The sequence below is a fragment of the Ipomoea nil genome, unplaced genomic scaffold (assembly GCF_001879475.1).
Source record: "Ipomoea nil cultivar Tokyo-kokei standard unplaced genomic scaffold, Asagao_1.1 scaffold2480, whole genome shotgun sequence".
NCBI classification, from domain to species: domain Eukaryota; kingdom Viridiplantae; phylum Streptophyta; class Magnoliopsida; order Solanales; family Convolvulaceae; genus Ipomoea; species Ipomoea nil.
Window position 1 is genome coordinate 5,882,312 of NW_017618908.1, and position 22,385 is coordinate 5,904,696.

Consider the following 22,385-nt stretch of genomic DNA (forward strand, 5'->3'; position numbering starts at 1 on the left):
AAAATGATTTTTTTTAAGTAAAACGACGCCGTTTTTGTAACCGTGTGCACCATGCATGGTGCACACGATTGCACAGCATAATTTTCCAAACATAGAGAATCCCTTCTTACGACGATTTTAAATATTTTTTAGTTCAAATAATATCAAATACCTGTGCACTTCTTTTGATTACTTTTGAATAAAATCTTAAAAATTATGGCAATTAAGAAATTAATACTTTCCGTAATATAAATTTTATCTAATCAGTTAAGGAAATTGTAATACTTCCGTAATATAAATTTTATCTAATCAGTTACAGGGTGTTTGGTTGGAGGGATTTTAAATTCCCTTCCCACTTAATTCCCACCTAATTCCAAAGGCCATTAAATTCCGTAGTTTGGTTGGAGGGAATTGCAATTCCATGGAATTGTAATTCCCTCATTTTCATGGAATTAAAATCCCATGTCCCCCTCTGGTATTTTAATTCCTGGAAAAAATGATAGTGATGAGTCAAAATTACCCCTTCCTTTTTAACTTAAAATTAATGTCTAACAACAATAATGGACATTTTTTACTTTATACTACTTATTCCCTTTCAATTCCAATGTATACCAAACATTGGAATTGAAATTCCCAGTAATTCTATTACTGTCAACCAAACACTGAAATTTAAATTCCCACTTTATTCCTAGTAATTCAACTCCCATAGAATTACAATTCCTTTCCCACATAATTCCCCCCCTCCAACCAAACGCCCTGTTAAGGAAATTGATAATACACATATTACGTCCATAATTAAAGGAAATTACAAAAATTATGATAATTATTCAAATTCACATATTATTACACATAAAATTATGTTAATGGTTATTTTTGAATAAAATCTTAATAATTATGATAATTAAGAAATTAATTCACACGTTATACTTTTATTATTAAACTGTTTTTGATACTTTCTTAATATAGATTTTATTTAACCAATTAAGGAAATTAATGGTACACTTATTACAGACATAATTAAAGAAAATTAAATATACACATATTATTTTATTAAGAATAATATATACTCCTTAATTATCATAATTATTCATATTACATAGACGTTATAATTAGCATAATATTAATTAAGAATAATATATACTCCTTAATTACCATATAGTAATCATAATAAAACGACTTCATTTTATTAAAATTAATGATAAATTTTTCTGGTCATATAGAAAATTAAACATACATATATTACAGTGGGTACTTAAAGAAAAATAAACATGCACATATTACTAAAAAATGTTTTTTATTTTTAACAAATGTTTTTAATAAATATTATTTTATATTATATTTTTTGCAGTTATATAAATTTAAAAAAAAAAATCTATGCTATACTTTTTGAGTATTTTATAATTAAAAGAATTAACATATATATAAATAAACATGGTCCACAAGATCAATATAAATGAAAGGCTTAAATAAATCCACATTATTTACAGGATTGGTATTTTCATTTCAACCCCTATATATTATTCGGCTCAAACACTAAAATAATCATTAAAAAAAAATCATTTGTCCTTCTTAGAATGACTAAACTGGCACGTTCATAATGATAATTTATCTGCCTTTTCCATTCATAATATATAAATTTTCATTTCATTGATAGACACTACTTTTACTCTTTTTTTTTTATTATTATTACTTCTGACTCTATTATATTATAGAATCTGTTTATATCTACTGAAACACAAACAGTCAATGTTTTCACTGGATTTTGAACATGTGATCTCCCATTTGGGAGAGCCACAGTTATACCGCTCGACCATTATTTTAATTAAATTATATTATATTCATTGTTTTCAGGAAAAAAAATATAAATAGAAAATAAAGGTGGCAACTGGCAAAGGGAATAATGCAAGAAATGGTCAAGGCAGTAGTTGAAAATCCTAGAATTGTGAGAGAAGGGAGTAGTTAAAATCCCAAAATTCAAAACATATTTTCAGTAGCAATTGTGGGGCAAATTTTTACAATGCGTTTTACTAGGAATTTAATTAGGCTTTCCCATTTTTACATCTTCCATACATTCTAAAACATATATTCAGTTGTTGCTTAAAAAAATTAAAATAAAATCAGTTATTATTTTAAAAATACAACAAAAAATTTAAAAAAAAATTAAAAATTAAAAATACACTAAAATTTATTGCTTCTATTCCCTAATTAGGTTTTCCTGTTTCTTCCTCATATATAACAACTGATCTGTAATCACTTTCCATCTTTATCGGTTTTCCTTCTAAAAAATAAATAAATCTTTTATCTAGTTTTACCTTTTTTATTTAAAAAATTCCCAGAATTGAATCTATATATCCTCTATTCAATTTCACCGGAATCTCCATTGATCATATCTACATTGATCCATTGAACATAACCCACTTTTCAAGTTGTCTGGGAATCTAAGTGATTGAAGAATTTTTCCATTTTTGTCTTTTTAAAATTTGTATACAAATACATTTGTTTTTGTAAACCTTTTGCTACTTTTTCTATTCAGTTCATAAAAATTTACATTCACCTTGAAGCGACTCCGCTTCACTACTGGGGAAACTTGAAGATTGATCAATAACAATTCGGTAAGAAATCTGGTCTCTATTTGTATATGTTGTATATATTGTATTAGTGTTTTGTATATTGTTTGTGTCTCTATATCTGTATCATTATTATTATTATTATTATTATTATTATTATTATTATTATTATTATTATTATTATTATTATATTTTGCAAAATGACATCCTCATAGTTTTGTTGGAGACTTTTTTTTTATTATTTTATTATTTTTTTATTTTTATTTTTTTGCATTTGAAATGATGAATATAATATTATAGATGTTATGTTTGACAAATTATAGCTTAGAATACTGTGATAAATATAATTTGAGCAATCCTATTCTTCATCCCTCATATTTTTACTGCATTAAGCATCCTTCTCATTTTAAGGAGATTTGATCTTGTATTCGGTTAAAAAGTTATAATAAAGTCCACCTACATCGACTAAGCGTTAGACACCCCTGGGCTATGATGATTTCAGCCCTAGGCGATTTTTAGTTGTCTGGCCGACTAAGATTAGGCGCGAAGTTGGGCACCTAACTCTACCTAGTTGATGTCCAACTAGGCTGAGTCGGCGTCAAACTCAGCCAAGTCATATTTTTTGCCTGCTCGGTTGCTCCTCTTCTATATTTCTCCAGCCATGTACTTAACTAATCATCTAAAGTATGTAGTTCACTACTGAAAACTATGGAATTTAAAGTATGTAGTTCACTACTGAAAACTATGGAATTTTCGACCACCTGAAAGTGATTTTAAATCAAGTCGAAAGTCTTGTTCCGACCACTTTTGGTATCCAGAAAAACCTTTGTTGCTATTTCCGACCACTTTTTGGTTTCAACTTGATTTAAGATCACTTTCACGTGGTCGGAAATTCCATAATTTCCAGTAGTGGTTGACTAGTTTGTAGGATTATAATAGTCTAACAACTCATAGCCCTAGGTGGGAAAAGTGGAAAAAAAATGGAGACGATATACTTAAATTACTCAACTGCTAGGAGGTGCATAGGTGCCCGGGGTGCCCGACTAGGGCCTAGCATGCAACATTGATTTTAAGAGATCCCATCAAGTTTGAAATGGTGAATAAATGTCAGGAAAAAAAGCATTTTCTAAAGAGTTAATAAACGATTTGGTCCCTCAATTATTAGCGAACTATCAATGTAGTTCTTCAATTGCTTATTCATCGATTTGGTTCTCGAAAACAATTATATTTAGTCGATTTAGTCCCTCAGGTCATCTTTTGTTGACGACCGGAGGGATTAAATCGACTAAAAATAATTATTTTTGGAGACCAAAATAAGTGAATCATTATAACTTAACTTAGGCTAAAGATGATTTGCCAATTTAGTCATCCACTTTGAAATGAGCAGATGATGTGTGGCCTCAAAAGTTCTATAAAAGTGTATTAGAAGATTAGGAAAAGTAGCAACACAGTCCCAGTGGGCAGACATCCCATCCGACTAGTATAACATTTTCAAGCAAAAATTATAACTATTTTTTATATATAATTTTTTTTTAAAAGACTCACGTAAGAATTTGAAATATGTATTATAAAGTATAAACAATCTCATATCTATGCTATTGGATTATAAAGATTTTTACAACCTTGTATCTATATTATGATTTATGAGGTGTAACGTACTAATCAGTGATGTTAATGCTGAAATGTATATACCAAATTTAATCCTTTGATTATAGGAATATTTTATACTACATTTATTTGTTTGAAAGAAAAAAAAAAAAAATTAATAGTCATCATAACAGTGGAGAAAATATTTTTTTTCTGTCAGACCACGAGATATCCTGAGCAGGTTCTAACGGTAAGAGGCACTTTAAGTCCGTACAATACTCAGACTAATTCTGTTCGCCCCAGGTCACCTTGACCAGATTAGTTTTTTCATACGAGAGATTGAAAATAAAATTAAATTAATTGTTTGAATTCCCATCCAAAATCCTTGTCATTTTAGCGTCACTCTGTGTCTATAAATGCATGCAATAAACTCGCATATCTACTCACACTTCATCTCTTCTTCTGGACAAGCTAGATTTAAGCAGATATGACGAATTCTTTCCAGGCACGGCAGAAGGTGAGGTTCGGCGAGCCACGGAGCTTTCCGGCGGTGCTCCGGGCAAGCCTGAAGGAGGTGCTTTTCCCCGACGATCCCTTCGGCGAATTCAAGAACGAGCCATTTTCACGCAGGGTGATAAAGGGGTTTCAGTACTTCGTCCCCATTTTGGATTGGCTTCCCCACTACAACCTTAATCTCTTCATGTACGATGTTCTCGCCGGAATCACCATCGCCAGCCTCGCCATCCCTCAGGGAATCAGCTACGCTAAGCTCGCCAACATTCCTCCCATCATCGGACTCTGTAAGTTAATTATCACTATTGAAAATCATAAAATTCTCGACCACCTGAAAGAGCAAAAAGTGGTCAGAAATAGCAATAAAGATTTTTTTGAATATCAAAAGTGGTCGGAATAAAGGCTTTTGACTTGATTTAAGATCACTTTCAGGTGGTCGGAAATTCCATAATTTCAGTGATATGTATATACAAGTAACCTATACATACAATATATATAAATGGAATGGGGCGGGGGAGTGGGGCCAGCTGTCCCCACTTCCCCCATTGTGGCTCCGTCACTGGTTTTATCATTTTCTCCTGATTATTAGATGGTGTAAGTACTATATTCTGTTAACTGGATAGAATTGTGTGAGGACTGTTTTGCTTAAACAAATAATCAGTTATGACAAAATTGAATACCTAAATTGACTAAATTACTTACTGACTTAATCAAATACTTGCACTACGAATTGAAGTACTATATTCTGTCACAAATGGGGTGGACCAGTGGGTCCCACTGTCCCCATTATTAGATGTTGTAACTTGTAAGTACTATATTCTGTCACAACTAGAGTTGTGTGAGAACTGTTTTGCGTAGGCATTTATGGGCAATTATTATAGACAAATAATTGACAAAATTGAATACCTAAATTGACTAAATCAGTTACTGACTTAATCATACACTTGCACTACGAATTGAATGCAGATTCGAGTTTTGTGCCGCCATTGATTTACGCAGTGTTTGGAAGTTCAAAGCATCTTGCGGTGGGTACGGTGGCGGCTTCGTCGTTGCTCATAGCTGCCACCATTGAAGAAGTAGTGAAACCACAAGACAACTTGGAACTTTATGTGGATTTGGTGTTCACAGCCACCCTTGTCTCTGGTTTGATGCAAACCGTCATGGGTTTGTTGAGGTAACTATATATGTAAACTTAATGCACATACAAGGTTTTATTTATGTATTCACTCTACCATTAGTTGTTGTTAATTATATATATATATATAAAAAATAGTTAATGATGAGAAAAGAAGAAAGAGGATCATTAATAATATTTTCAAAATCAAGGGTACGGTTTACCATTACGTCTAAATTATACTCCATCCTTCCCATTTTACCTGTTTTATTTTCCTTTTTAATTTGTTCCAAAATAGTGTCATCTTTCTAAAATTAAACATAACTATCACTTTACATTTCTCAATATACCCTTTTAACTTTCAAATTTCTAGAGATAAGTACAATTGTACTTTGTACAAATAACACCTACTTTTGAGGGGCAAAATTGAAAAGTTAGTAACATATGTTATGTTGTATTAAAACTTGTGCAAAAAGTAAATGAGACAATCAATTAGGGACGGAGGGAGTAGTTAGTAGTGAATGAGTAATTTTATTTCTTTATACTTTGGCATATTTTTATTTTTGAAAACCAAAACTTGGCATATAATAGTAAGCGCCATATTTTTTCTGAGTGGAGATTGGAGAAAATCTGCAACCACTGTATGATGGGATCCTGTCTTGTCACCCCTAACAGAAGGCCATAATGATGCTAACAAGTCTAAGTTGTTCATAACTAACTAGTTCAAACCAAAGAGAATCAATAGGTGAGCGTCGAACTTTGTAACCTTATAAACACCAAATTTCGATAGGAGAATGTTGGACTTGACCTTCTAAGCCTCTACCGAACAGATATATAGTTCATAAAACCACTTCTTTGCACAAATAAAAAAGAGAAAAGCACGGAAAGAAACCATCCAAATCAATCAATAGCTTCAACTTGATCAATTCTTGTCAATACACCACATCTTTGATTATCTTGAAAACCTTAATAATAGCATCACCATCATTCTCTATTGCATACTTTCATTATTTAAAAAAGTATATTATGGGTTTTTCTTAAATTATTATTATTATTATTATTATTATTATTATTATTATTATTATTATTGTATAGGTTAGGAATATTGGTGGATTTTCTATCGCATTCAACAATCACTGGTTTCATGGGAGGGACAGCAGTACTCATATGTTTGCAGCAGCTGAAAGGAATCCTTGGCTTGAAGCATTTCACACACAAAACTGATTTGATTTCTGTTATACGCTCAATTTTTGCCAATAAAAATGAGGTCTGTTTCAATTTTTTATATTGATTATTTATCCATATAGTAGTATATCGTGGTATGAATTAATTAGCTAAAGTTATGTCATGTGATATAAGATTTGATACTAAGGAGCTGAGGTGTTTGGCAAACAGCTGTTAGATGATTGGGTTAATTGGGCTAAAAGATTTGACTAGTTGATAACATTAACTGATTGTAGAAAAGTGTTTGGTAAATTAATTGTTAGTTGACTTTCTCAAAAAGCTTGTCAAAAAAGCTACTTTGAGCAGCTTTTTGAATTTTAGCGTTTTGAATGAATAAGTTTTTACAAAAAGCTAATTAATCAAACACTCATATTATTTGTTTAACTAAGTCAAACAGCTAATAGTGATCAAATACGTCAGAATTGCCTAAAAGTTTTGTTTTTTTTAGCATTTTGAAGGAATAAGTTTTTACAAAAAGCTAATTAATCAAACACTCATATTATTTGTTTAACTAAGTCAAACAGCTAATAGTGATCAAATACATCAGAATTGCCTAAAAGTTTTGTTCGAGTAATATTTTATTATTTTCTTTAGTTTAATTTAATCCATGGAGTTTGCTTATTTGTGCAGTGTAATTGGAGGGCCATTGTGATTGGTGTTGTCTTCCTTGCTTTCCTACAGTCCACTAGATATGTAGTAAGTGTTCCTTCAACACTTGAAAAGATTTATATATGTATATATATATATATATATATATATATATATATATAAGTTTTATAATGAAAATAAAAATAAATAAATTTGTGAATTTTCAGAAAAAGAAGATTCCAAGATTGTTTTGGGTTTCAGCCATAGCTCCTATGGTGTGTGTCATTGTTGGCTGCCTCTTTGCTTACTTTGCTCATGCAGATAAACTTGGCATCCAAACTGTAAATCCCTCTAATTTTACTTTGCTATTTTACATTTTTATTGTCAATATTTAACCTTGCTAGATTAACATTAGCTTATTTAAAAGAAATTAAAGCTCTCTCAAATTGCATAGCTGGAAAATTCAGGATTTTTTACCATCCAAAAATGTCTGGTAAAAAACTTAAGGCTTTAACTGGAAATAGTCTTTCCGACCACTTCGAGGTTTCAAGAAATTCTTCAACCTATCACTAACGACCCGTCAAAAGTGACAATATATCACCACAAGTTTTTCATAGGACTCGAATCTTTAATCTTAACAAAAGATCTGATCCTATGATTACATTGAATTGGTTATTATATATAAGATTTGCTCTGCTAGCAGTCGTGCAAGGTTCTAATCCTATCAAGAACAAAAAACGGGAGGTATGGATTTGGCCTTGACACTAGTACGTATACATAAGCTTTTGAAAGTCTATAGAGGCCCATCCTGCAATTTATCACTTTCACCCGTTTTTAGGGCAAAAGCGTTGAGAGGCCTTTAAGTTTGACGTTCAAACTTATTATAAGCTTTATTGGATGCAGGTGGGAGATCTAAAGAAAGGAATAAACCCTCTCTCCATCCAAAGATTGAACTTTGATCCCAAATACATTTACGCACCAATTAAAGCTGGAACCATCACAGCCATGATTGCTCTAGCTGTATGTACAAACAACTTTATCAATTATTGTTCTTCAATTCTCTTTATTGGAATTATATGCAATCTCTTTTATGTATGTATATGTACATACATACAGGAAGGAATTGCAATTGGGAGGAGTTTTGCAGTGATGCAAAATGAACAAATTGATGGCAATAAGGAGATGATTGCCTTTGGACTCATGAACATCATTGGCTCCTTCACATCTTGCTACTTAACCACAGGTATTGTAATCAATAATCTTACCATTAAAACAATATGAACAGATACTACATTGTAACAGAGTCAGTATCACTCAAAAAAAAAAAAACATTAAAATAATATGAACATCATTGGCTCCTTCACATCTTTGAGTTATTTTCATCAGGTCCGTTCTCGAAAACTGCGGTGAACTACAACGCGGGATGCAGGACCGCCATGTCCAACGTTGTAATGTCGATCTGCATGTGTCTAACGCTCCTGTTCTTGGCCCCGATCTTTAGCTACACACCCCTGGTGGCGCTGTCCGCCATTATTGCATCAGCCATGCTGGGCCTAATTAAGTACAAAAAGTTCTACCATCTCTACCAGACTGACAAGTTTGATTTCTTGATTTGCATGGTGGGGGTGTTTGGTGTCATCTTCATTAGCATGACCTATGGGCTTGTGTTATCGGTATACAACAATATAATTAATTTTCCCGATATTATAATTATCCAATTATTCTTCTGTCATTATTGTATATATGATATATGGTGATGATTATTATATATATGCAGATATCTCTGGCTTTAGTGAGGGCCCTTTTGCATGTAGCTAGGCCTCCTTCATGCAAGCTTGGGAGCATGGTAGAGAGTGGAATATATTGTGACATTGAACAGTATCCAGGTGCAACTGGATTTCCAGGGATTTTGATCTTGCAGCTTGGTTCTCCAATATACTTTGCAAATGCCAATTACATTAGGGAAAGGTAATTTAATTAATTAATTTCACTTTTGTTTTTTACTGTTGTTTTGCCCACAAAAAACGAAATCCCTCGTCCCATCCAAAAATCCCACACCTTGATCCAACTATAATAGAGGAGTACATGGTGACTCAATGATATCAGTGTCTGGTGTCCGATTCTCAAGACTAGACAACTGCAGTGTACTGCAGTTGTCTAGTCTCGGACTCTCGGTCTTGCTTCTTTGTCCACAATCTACCACCTATTGATGTTTTTGTATAACTATAAAGTGCTTATTTGCTTTGAAGGAGCAATTGAGTGGATAGGACATTACTCTCGTATCTAATTGTCACGAGTTCTTTTCTAGCCAACACCCTCTCGCATAGGGTCTTCTTAATGCAGTTTACCTGCAGCACCATAAAACCCCATTTTTGTTCCCTTTTTCTTCAAGAATTTGATTTTTCTTTGTTAATTGTATGGTTTTGATTGGATCAGAATTTTAAGGTGGATCAGAGATGAACAAAAAATTTCGAATTCTAAAGGGGCAGAGGTTGAATTCTTACTGCTGGACTTTGGAGGTACAAATTATTATTATTATTATTATTATTATTATTATTATTATTATTATTATTATTATTATTATTTGTTGATTGAATTTTGCATGATACAGCTATTAACTCAATTGATGTAACGGGTATTGAAACACTAGTTGAAATTAGAAAGAGTTTACTAGCAAAAGAGATTAAGGTACGTACTTCACCATCTTCATTATTTCTTTTTTTTTTTTAATAATAATCTCACAATACTTAAAATATTATATGGAATTACTTACTTTTAGATGATTTTGATAAATCCGAGATTGGGAGTGATGGAGAAGCTGATGTTATCAAAGTTCATAGAAATTATTGGAAAGGAATCAGTTTTCCTGTCAATTGATGATGCAATTGAGTTTTGCAAATTTTCTCTCAAATCTATGTCGTCCGTTTAATTTAATTTTAAACCCAATCTCGATCTTGTAATCCACACCCTCACTTCGTCCATATATATATATTGTTGTTTTCAAATTTCACCCTGTAACTAATTGAACTGTCCGAATAGACAGCCTATATATATATATATATATATATATATATATAAACTTCTGCCCGAATAGACAGCCTATATATATATAAACTTGTGGATGAGCAACATATAGACACAGATGGCTTGGCATGTTGTCTACTTTTGTGCTTAGTTCCCCTCTGATCTGAAGTTTTAATGTTATGTTAATCCCTTCTTTGTTTCGAGTTTGGGTGATGAGGGATAACTGCAATCACTATTTGAAGGTGTGTATTGTGTAAATTTTAGTTGTGACTTTAATTGGTAAAGCAACACTAGGCCAGTTCAAAACCAAGAAGGCTAATAGGTCACTTCAGTTGAGAATCGAACTTAAGGGTCCGGAAAACATTTTCCTTTCCAGTGTTTGGTTGCATTCTGGAAAACTGTTTTTGTGTGTTTCATTCATTTTCTGAAAAATGAGTAGAATTGTATAATTAAACATTTTAATTATTTTATTTAGAAAATTACAACATGTATAATAATATAATAATAATTTTAAATTTTAAATATAATAAAAAAATAACTAATAATATATCAAAAATATTATGGTGGTGGTGGTGTAATGGTAGTGGTGTTATTTGTTATATAATAATAATAATAATAATAATAATAATAATAATAATAATAATAATAACTGGTGGTGGTGATGTGGTGGTGGTGGCAACGACGGTGGTATGGTGGTGGTGGTGGTGGCGGTGGCGGTGACGATGGTTGCGGTGGTACGGTGGTGGCAGCGGTGGTGGTGGTATGGTGTTGATGGTGGTAGTGGTTGCGGTGGTATGGTGTTGGTGGTGGTGTGGTGGCGGTGGTTGCGGTGGTATAGTGGTGGTGTTGGTGGTAGTGAGGTGGTGGTGGTATGGTGTTGATGATGTTGGTGGTGGTGTGATTTTGGTGTAAAAGTTGGAAAATGACTTCTCAAAAAAAAAAGGGAAAATCATTCCTCCAAAACAAGCCTATTTTCCAAAGTCAATGGAAAATGATTTTCGTTGACTTGATTTTCCAGGCACATCCAAACAATGGAAACTTGGAAAATGATTTTCAGAACTCATTTTTCAGGTTTCCAAACACACCATAAAATCTTGTAATTACAAATTTAACAGTTAGACCAACTTGGCTGGAGTTATTGTAGGCTAATCTCCTTTTATCATTAGAGAGATGGGTTAGAACTTAGAAGGAGAAACACACCATTCTCTGGTGATGGGGTGATGGATAGGTCCGGTAGCAATTGAGATTGAAATAAATAGATGCTTCAATTGCATTATTTTCGCAGCAACTAAAAAGAATGTTGGACAACATGCATTTATTTTAACCCGGTGCGTTTCACCTTGCTAGTTGGTAAAATTAAATAGTGAAGTATTGAAACTTAAGGATCAAAATGTGAGTTTGTAAATTAAAATTTTGAGGACTACAAATTAAATTCACATTGTTTTTGTCTATCTCTAAAAAATGGGCATATTTACTTTGCTATTGTACACACTACAATACAATCGTTATGCTGTGGAATCGTGTCCATCTAAGAATGGCAATGAGGCGGGGCGGGGGCGGGGATAGATGGCAATAAGGCGGGGCAGGGGCGAGGGATATATCCCCGCCCCCGGCCCGTAATCCCGCCCCCGCAATCCCACCTCACTTCCCATACCCGCACCCGCGTGGGTCATGAAATTTCTTCCCATACCCGTCTCCGTGGGAATTTTGCGGGTGCGGGGAATACCCATGAAAATTTTACATGTAACCTTAGTCTCATTAATAATATGAAACTTACATCTAATAAAAATTTTATTACTACAATTTATAATATTAGTGCATTAAAGTCTTCACCAAATAACTACCAACTGAAGTAGAGACTAGAGATCAGATCTAACAGATTAAATAAATAAAATAATACTTTGATATTGACATTGACATAAATATAATAACACACACACACACACACACACACACACACACACACACACACACACACACATATATATATATATATATATATAAGGGCAGGATACCTCTCCCCGCACCTGCCCCCATACCCGCGCGGGTTTAAAACTTTTCCCCCATACCCGCATCCATTACCCAAATTATGCGGGTATTTTATTACCCATTGGGGCGGGGATGCGGGTAACCCGTTGGGTGCGGGTAGAATTGACATCCCTATGTCCACCCACCCCCATACCCGCGCGGGTTTAAAACTTTTCCCCCATACCCGCATCCATTACTCAAATTATGCGGGTATTTTATTACCCATTGGGGCGGGGATGCGGGTAACCCGTTGGGTGCGGGTAGAATTGCCATCCCTATGTCCATCTTACAAGGTGGACACGGTTCTATATCTATAATTACTAAACTATATGTTCATAATTATAAAGTTATATATTCATAATTTTTGAACTTTATATTCATAATTAGTGAACTCTATGTTCACAATTACAGAACTCTATGTTCATAATTACTGAACTATATGTTCATAATTATAAAGCTATATATTCATAATTTTTGAACTTCATATTCACAATTATTGAATCTCTATATTTATAATTACAGAACTATATGTTCATAACTATGTTCATAATTATAGAACTATATATTCATAATTATGAATAGTTTTACAACTGTGTCCACCTTGCCACGGCATAATTTGCCATGTACAATACATTTGGGCCCATTTCAACCTAATTTGTTAGTTGCTTCTTTAATTGAAGGCCCGCTCTGACACTCATTTGATCCAGCTTCTCATGGCATACATACACACATATATGATGTTTGTAATCCAAACAGTGCGATTGTAAAGTGTTTGGATTACAATTGAATACATAAGAAAAATTGTATCTTCGATTCTTGAGTTATACTCAATATTGCAAAAATCGCGCCTAGATAGCTCTTAGTCGCGTTGAGAAAGGTCAGAATCGACTCGCAGCCGGCTGGCCAATCCGTCTCAATCTTCTGTTTCTTTTTTCGCGTCGCGACTTCTGAACCTCCGTCCGTTAGTCGCCGGTCGCTTCTGTTCGGCGTCACCCACGCGACCACGCCGACTGAGTGTTGAGAGAATTAGAGAGATGAAATCAGATGATGCTTTGAGACTTGAATACTTGAGAGTTGAAACTATTGAGTGGAAAGAGACGGTTGTTTTTTACTTTTTTAGTTTCTCAAGACTTATTGGGAACAACATTTATTCAGATAAGGTTAGCCCTTCCACTATACGGCCATTTACCCTTCTGATCTTCAACTCTTTGGTCTTCAAGACTTCAACTCTTTGGCTCTTCAACTTTTCGATCTCTAACTTCTCGAAGATTGACCTTTCAAATTACTGTTCACAGCCTTTCGAAACTAAATATCCTTAGGCTACTTTTCGAATTAAGTTTACTTGCGAATCAATAAAGTTCATTCCTTAAGTGAGCCTTTTGGATTTACAATGAAAAATCATTGCGTCTAAGAAATGAAAAATAATTGGAGAATAAAATTTCTAACTTACTTGGTATCGTCAAAATCTATCTAATACACTTGTTCCTAACAGATACCATCTAAATCTAGATGTAGAAAATGTTAGGTTCTACTAGACAAAGACTTAAAAACATAGTCGTAATTGAGAGTGATCAAAATAAAATGTCATATAATTTGTACACTTAAAAATTTCTCAATGATGGAAACAAAATGATGATCAAATTGTTTATATTCATTAGCTATACGTGTTAAGAAGCTGGACACAATCATTTTTTTTTTTTACAATCTAGATTTCTCAATTTTTTTGGACTATATCTTGAACCTCATAAACTTACTCCAAACGCAAAATGAAATAAATTGAAGCAATATAGCTTCGACACGATCCTTTTCTTGCTCAGCATTAAATTGGATAGTTAATTTGAATATTGGATTCATTTGACTTTAATTTCATCCTTAGTGGAGTCAACCTCATATGATCATATTTGGTTTGACCCAACTCGGTCTTCTCAAGCTGTCATTAACCAAAATCAAGAATGGTTTTTCCTCGTGACACTTAGCAGAAACAGAATATGTTATGAATGACATATTTAAATTTAAAATGAACCAACAATAACGATTTCTAGATTATATTAATTGATATATAAATTCCTTAAGTCTCTCCTTATATCATGTTGTCACAACATGACTAAAAGCTGGCTTGTGCCAATTTATGTTGATTTTCGTCTCACATCACATCATAGTTTTGATTATTTTCGCATATTCTCCCAATCAAACCAAGTTAGAGGCTAACCAAAAACTTAAATTTGTTTAATTATTTATAAGTGTGTCAAATCATATAATCACTTTCACTTTGGTTTGCATATTCTAAGTATCATTCCAACAGTCGGAACGTAGGCATTGTTTACCCAAATTAAATTTTTGTAAACTCTAATTCTATTTTCTACTCCACTATTTATGATTATTATATTATTATACATGGAGATTTTAGTTTTTATACACTTTTTTCCTTTCAATTTCCAATCATTCTATTTCTTCCTACAAAAAAATATAATTTAAATTTTCACTTTATTCTTTTTCCATGGAATTACAATTCTTTTTCCCCCTAATTCCTTCATTCCAATCAAAGGTCCTGTAATATCATATAAATATGAAACTTGTTGGATCATTTTAATACATAATTATACGGTTCTATAATATTACTTATAATTTCATCACTAACCACCCTTTAGTTCGTGAAAAAAAAAAGTTGAGAAATATAATTTAAATTTCATGAAAAAAAAAATTACTCGAAATATTAATTATATTGTTTGGTTCGTGAGAATATTAACTCAAGGAATAATGTGTATAAAAACTAATATGTTCATACACAATAATAATTAACAATGATATATAAATGTATTTTTGTCTCACCATGTTGAATAATTCTTTCCACAAGGACTTTGGAATTGAAATAATGAATGAGGAGTAATGAACTTATTTTCACCCCAAATTTGAAGAATTCAAATTTTATTAGAAAAATATTAATTCAAATTTCAATGGAAAAATATTCTCCCATGAACCAAATAATATAAAATACTTTTTTCTCAAATTATAAGAATTTCAGTTCCAAGAAATTCATTTTCCATTCAATCAAACACCACATAAATCTTGTAGACTGCATTTGATTAGCCCGTATATGAGTTATGTCAGCCCAACACAAATATTATATTGTACATGGGTCATGTCTAGGCAGATCCATGTTGATTTAGGACGCATTGTCATCCCCAGATGGTCGCGAGGTTAGAGGCGTTAGCGAACAGAGCTTTCGACAAATTACTCATATTCGTATTCGGTAAGCATTCGTTTATGTTCGTTTGTTAAGATAAAGGAACCATTAACAAACAAAAATTAGAGCTCGGTTAATGAACGAACAGAGCTTGAACAGTTGTATGCTCGTTTGCTAAGAGATCGTGAACAAGCTCGTTTGTGTTCGTTTAATAATGTTCGTGAACAAACTCGTTGTGTTCTTTTAATAATATTCGTGAACAAGCTCGTTTGTGTTCGTTTAATAATGTTCGTGAACAAGCTAGCTCATTTAGTGTTCGTTTAATAATGTTCGCGAACATGAACATAACTTATTTCTTGTTCACGAACGAATTGTGATTATGAACATGTGCAGGTGTTTGGTTATTAAAGGTTCACGAACGTGTTCATGAACGTAAAGCAACATGTTCGTGAACGCGTTAACGTTAACAAACACTAATGAACGTTTAACAAACGAACACGAACAGGGTTTTTAAAAACCTTAATAAACGAACACAAACGCAAACACCCCAAAATTCTTAACAAACGAATAAGGACAACCTTCGTTCGTTTATGTTCGGTTCGTTAACAGCCCTACGCGAGTTACTATTAACTTTTTCGTATGAGTGTTTTGTTTGAATTAAAATTAAAATTTTATGAATACGAAATTAATTATAGACCTATATAGTTTTAAATAGTATAAATCGTTAAAGAAAATGTTAAATTGCCATATGCTATATCTACATCTTGATATATGTTCTTTTCTAAAAAAAAATTTTTTAAAAATATGAAACTATTGCATTACCTTATAGTATTATGACGTTATTCAAAAAAAAAAAAAAAAAAAAAAAAAGTAAAAGACAACGTAATATTAAAAATCATAAAAAGCGGATGAGATTTTGATTACTATATTTCTCTTTATTTTACTTTCCATTTTTCCATTGAAGCTTAATTGCACCGGAACACGGACTTTTATGTTATTATATTGTGCCCCACTAATATGCATATTCATATTTAGTGTACTAAATATTTATTTTTTAAAAATTTAATATTAGTAATTTAGTATATTGTATGTTCATTTTTAATATATTAAATAAAAGTGAACATTTGGTATATTAAAAATAAATACTTTTAATGATTTACCGTCTATGGTATAATTTGTCCGGACTTTTGGTGCATGAATAATTTTTAATATAAATTTTTTTATAACTAAAATCTAACATATCTATATTAATTGTTATATATAATATGTTAAAACTTGAATTTGAATGAGACACGAACCTGTAATATTCCGTTTGGAATGATAATAGTGATTTTATCAAACTACAAAAGCACAAAGTATTTGGCAATTTATGTTAATTTAATGCTCTTCTTTTGGTAAAAAGCTATATATATATATATATATATATATATATATATGATCAAGTGCGATAATAAGTTGCAGGTGAAAGATGGGTTTAAACTCAGCTCCTGATCTAGCCAAAATCAACAGTCCAGATTGGAAAAAAAAATATTAAATGCAATGATATTATGGTAATTTTGAATAGGTTCAAAAGTTAAGATTAGTAGTTTTATAGTTTAAGGTGTGTATATTTAAAATTTAAGATGCGTCACTTTTCTAATTTAAGGTGCATTAGTTTAAAACTTAAGGTGCTTAAATTTTAAGATTAAGGTGTGTAGTTTTATAGCTTAAGGTGCATATATTTAAAGCTTAAGGTGCGTCACTTTTATAGTTCAAGGTGCATCAGTTTAAAACTTAAGGTGCGTAGTTTTATAACTTAAGGTACATTAGTTTGATGAGACCGTTGGTCATTTGTATGCATGTTGGTAGGAAATGTATTTTTTTAAAAACCATTTATTGATTTGAGCCGTTGATCTAGATTTGATCAACAGCTCATATCTCACCTCATCTTCCTCCTGAGAGATTCTTCGCACGTGAACTGATCCATATATATATATATATATATATATATATATATATATATATATATATATATATTAGTGCTACAAATAAAATAAAATATATGAAAACGTTTAAATTATATTGTTCATAGATAATCCTATACTTTTTTTTTTCTATATTTCTCTTTAGACAAATCGTATGATTGGCAATCATGATAAACATTGACTTGCAGACAGGTGGTTGAAGCACACGGAAATAGAATAAATTTTAATAATCAATATCCATTAATGTACATGAATCCAACTTTTTATATCAAATGTTATATTATTCCGATATAATATAATTTTATTTTTTTAATTCATGACAAATTTGCAAGTGCTATTTTGATAATCTGAATGACAAAATTAGTCACTATTATAAGTAATTAACAGTTAAACTTGTCTCATGCAATTAGAAACTAAATTTACATATTTTCTACAACTTATTAAAGATTAAAAGTACTATTTTTTTTATATATATAAATAAGAAAAGATGCTCAAATAATCCTCATAAGCCGCCCCTCATCATTCAACCATGGTTGTATAAAGGAGCTAAGTTACATTGGTTGTCATATCATCGCCACATTAAAACAATAACAAACATAAAAGTTTAATCAACACCAAATATGTGATAACCTACTTAATATGTCAGGTTAGGACTTCAATAATTTTTTTTTTTTTTTTTTTTTTACCAATTTAAGGAGTTTCGATGGAACTTTCTTTATTTAAGAGTCAATTGCATAAATTGATCGACTTAAATGGCCTATTTAGTTTTTTCTTATAAGTAAAGAATGTATAATGTCATTATTAATTTCAACTTTTAATTAAAATAAATTGATATTAGACGCTTGTACGGGCCAATGTTTGAACATCGGCTGCGACAGTGTAGGATTATGCCCAAAGTCTAAAGTGACAGATTCCTTGTGCGCACTGATATTTGACAGAGGAATTATGGCCAAAGCCTAAAGTGACAGATTCCTTGTGCACACTGGCATTTGGCCTGTCTGCGACAGTGTGATATTATGCCCAAAGCCCAAAGTGATAGATTCCTCGTGCACACTAGCATTTGACATGTTTGTTGAACCACCGTGATTTATATCCTCTCAAAGGGGCCCATTGGGAATTTCAATTTTTTTTTTAAATGCTACTGACTCTATTACATTATAGTATATGTTCAAACATAGTTTCTCAACCTAATAAAGCACAAAGAGTCAACAACGCCTCCACTGAGACTCCATCTCATGACCTTCCACATCGGAGAGGTCACTAGTCACTACATGTCATGTGAGCACAAAGTGTTTGGTGGAATTCAACTTTTTTGGGAGAAGAAATTGATATTAGACGCGCCATACTTATTTATTTATTTTAAAAAACGTTTTCGGTGGGGAATGAAATTAAATAATCAATGTTAAGGTTACAAGGAGTTGTTGGCTGGAAAGAGGACTCATAATCTGGTCAGGTAAGGATACTTCATACTTAGCTGTCTTCATTTTTTTTATTTGTTTTTTTTATATATATATTTATTTGGTGCCTTTATTCCCTTAAAAATAAAAGTATTCTTAGCTATCTCTAATGACTAATCATTTGTAAATTTAATTAATATTTGGTTTGGTTGCTCCAATGGTGACAAAGGAATATGGGCCTATATCTTAGCAAGTTCAACCAAGTTTCCACTTGTCTTAACATACGAAAACTACTTGTATTATATTTATATTTATATTTATATTTATAAAAATTATATTATCTATAGTCTGCATTATAATATAAACATAATGCTGTCCCAAATTAAATAATTTTTAAAAATATTTTTTGTGGTCCTTCAATTAGTTCATTGTATTCTTCTCTAAGAAGATGAATGTTCACCTATTAGTTAAATCAAGGCCCCAATAATTTGTTATAATTAATAATATTATAATTATATAGAAATACTCTATAGCTAATAACAATTCAATATATTAAAAATATAAATCAAGTAAAAATAAAATAAGCATAAATTGTTAACAATAATTCAACATAACGGTTAACCTAAACCCTTAAGCATAAGGTGTTTGAACTAGATCAAAATAATTTATTTAGATTAGTGTGAATTTATTATCCCATAAACTATTTAACTCAATCTTTGTTTCCTATTATTGAATACTGTAGTTTATAAAGAATTCTAACTTCACATGTATAGTATTGAAGACTAGCTTATAATAGGCAGGTTTGAAGTTGGGTCTTTCCTATATTTTTTTGGTAAGTCCAAAATGGTTATTCCTTTCCCCCTTTGACCTTCAGGCTTACGCCGTTTCTTTGTTTATTTATTCATCTCACTAAAAATTATTTAACTAATGTGTTATTTTTATATTATTTATGCAAGAATTAATTCCTTTAATTTATAGTGTAACTATCAAATTTTAATACATTTAATTTCTATTTTTTGAAAATTAAATTAAAATAGCTCGCACTTGAGGTTTCATTTTTTTAGTTGACGAGAAAAATGTGTGTCCACTACCTGATGATTTACACTGAATAAACGATACTCATACATAATAGCACACAAACCATACATAAGTGATAAATCGCTTTAAAAACACCATGTATAATGAGCTCGACTAAGAGAATGTTAGCAACGGTCGCATAAGTTTTTTTTTTTTTTGGTTGCTATATGATAGTCAATATTTAACAATTGGTCTAATACCAACTTGTCAATGAAATAATAATAATAATAATAATAATAATAATAATAATAATAATAATAATAATAATAATAATAATAATAATAATAATAATAATAATAATAATAATAATAATAATAATTCAAATTAAAGTAGAGCATTCCATTCCATGCATCTTTATCAAAGTCCATAATATAACAGCTAATATATGGGTAGCTAGAGAAGTAGACCGCTACGCAAAGGAAACAAGCTGTCTGTAATCGAACAAAAATTTTCGACCATTCTTTCTTACGCGCAAACCTTAGTCTTTATAACATATATAAAAATATAATTTTAAAAAAATAAAAAAGAAACAAAACAAAGAAAAACAAAAAACAAAAACAAAAAGTAGAAAGATGATTCATAGGACAAAGAAAGAAAAGAAAAGAAAAACCAAATAAAACAAAAGATTTTGTATAGAGTATAATTCTTATACCTAAATGGATACGAATTCGATTCTTATAAATACCTTGATAATTTGGTTCGACTAATAAATAATAAATTGAATAGATTAGAGAAGGAGAATTTATGGTATATCCAAAATATTCATTAATCTAACCGGCCGTTGGTCATAAATTTTATTGAAAAAAAAAATAGTTACCAATTAAAATAATTATTGAATAAGAATTAATTCATTCTTAGCACATGCATTGAGATGGAATTAAATCCGCAAATTTTATTGAAAAAAAAAAAGTTAACAATTAAAAAAAGTATTGAATAAGAATTAATTCGTTCTTAGCACATGCATTGAGATGGAATTAAGCCCGTAATTTGCGGCTCCCCAATTAATAGCAAAAGTTAAACAAGTGTCTTAAAAAATATATATAATGGGGCATTTGGTAAATAGATATTAGCGGATAGTTGTTAGCTAATTGGGTTAGTAAGTTTGACTGGTTGATAGCATTAGTTGATTGTAAAAAAGTGTTTGGTAAATTAGTTGTTAGCTCATAGCTGATAGTTGATATCTGATTACATCCAAAATGACTTTCTTAAAAAGCTTATCGGAAAAACTATTTTGAGCAGTTTTTTTTTTTTAAATTTTAGTATTTTGGAGCAATAAGTTGTTACAAAAAGCTAATTAATCAAACACTCATATTGATTGTTTAATCAAGTCAAACAGCTAATAATGGTCAAATAAGTCAAAATTTGTTGATAGACTAATTATTTTACCAAACATGACCAATATATGACGTACCCAATCAAAAAAATATTGACAAAAATTAAACTTGTGACATTTTAATATGAAAATTATATCGTACTCATCATCACTCAGCTACCCTTTTGAGAGCTGGTTATTAATATTCTATGTGACGTGTTAACTAGTCATTAACAACGCCTAACACTCAAAGAATTTTTTGTGTTAATAGCTTTAGAAACCGTAAAGTGGTATTATTGATGCACTTAGCTTAGAAGCTTTGGCGACTAATCGCACCAACATTGTTTTCTTAGTCGGGTTGCAACTCTCAAATACTCATGGAATCATGGCATGGCACTAACCAATAAAGTTACTTATAAATTATTGGGTTTTGATAAATATTCAGACTTTACTCTTCTTAAAAAAAAAAAAAAAAAAAAAAAGAGTTCCGGGTCTTTCTCCATCCGTCTTATGGTTCATTCGGATCTACTTGATTAATCTCCGCTCGCTTCGAGAAGCACGGGAGATTGCTCAGGAGAAATCGTCACTAGTGGAAATTGAACACGGGTTATCCCGATTTTTTTTTTCCATAAAGAAAGCTCGTTTGCCACTTAAGAAGAGATTTGGTACGTAATCAGAAAAATTAAAAAAAAAATGAAAATTTAAAAAGGGGGAAAATTTACTCACACGTTTGATGAAATATTTAACTTAAGACATTTCGGGTTAATAAGAATATAATTTCATGATATCAAAAAAAAAAAAAAAGTAAATCCTACCTAGAAGATGTG

At 31.3% G+C, this 22,385-nt stretch overlaps 1 protein-coding gene across 3 annotated transcripts; it reads left to right on the forward strand.

Moving 5' to 3' along the window:
* Positions 1-4,570: 4,570 nt before the first annotated feature.
* LOC109152671 (probable sulfate transporter 3.5) lies at positions 4,571-18,386 on the forward strand. 3 transcript variants are annotated; one of them, XR_002049405.1, is made up of 13 exons: positions 4,571-4,933; positions 5,613-5,820; positions 6,856-7,027; positions 7,615-7,680; positions 7,800-7,913; positions 8,476-8,592; positions 8,689-8,815; positions 8,959-9,245; positions 9,350-9,540; positions 10,009-10,091; positions 10,184-10,260; positions 10,352-10,586; positions 18,376-18,386. XR_002049405.1 is itself a non-coding variant. In XM_019300319.1 (12 exons), exons 1-12 carry the CDS (start codon positions 4,621-4,623, stop codon positions 10,499-10,501), a joined length of 1,905 nt encoding a protein of 634 aa, XP_019155864.1. In that variant the 5' UTR covers positions 4,571-4,620; the 3' UTR covers positions 10,502-10,590. The 3 variants fall into 3 exon arrangements, 2 of the variants coding, with proteins under 2 accessions (XP_019155864.1, XP_019155865.1); XM_019300319.1 differs by lacking the exon at positions 18,376-18,386 and having other exon boundaries at positions 10,352-10,590; XM_019300320.1 differs by lacking the exons at positions 7,800-7,913; positions 18,376-18,386 and having other exon boundaries at positions 10,352-10,590.
* Positions 18,387-22,385: the final 3,999 nt, after the last annotated feature.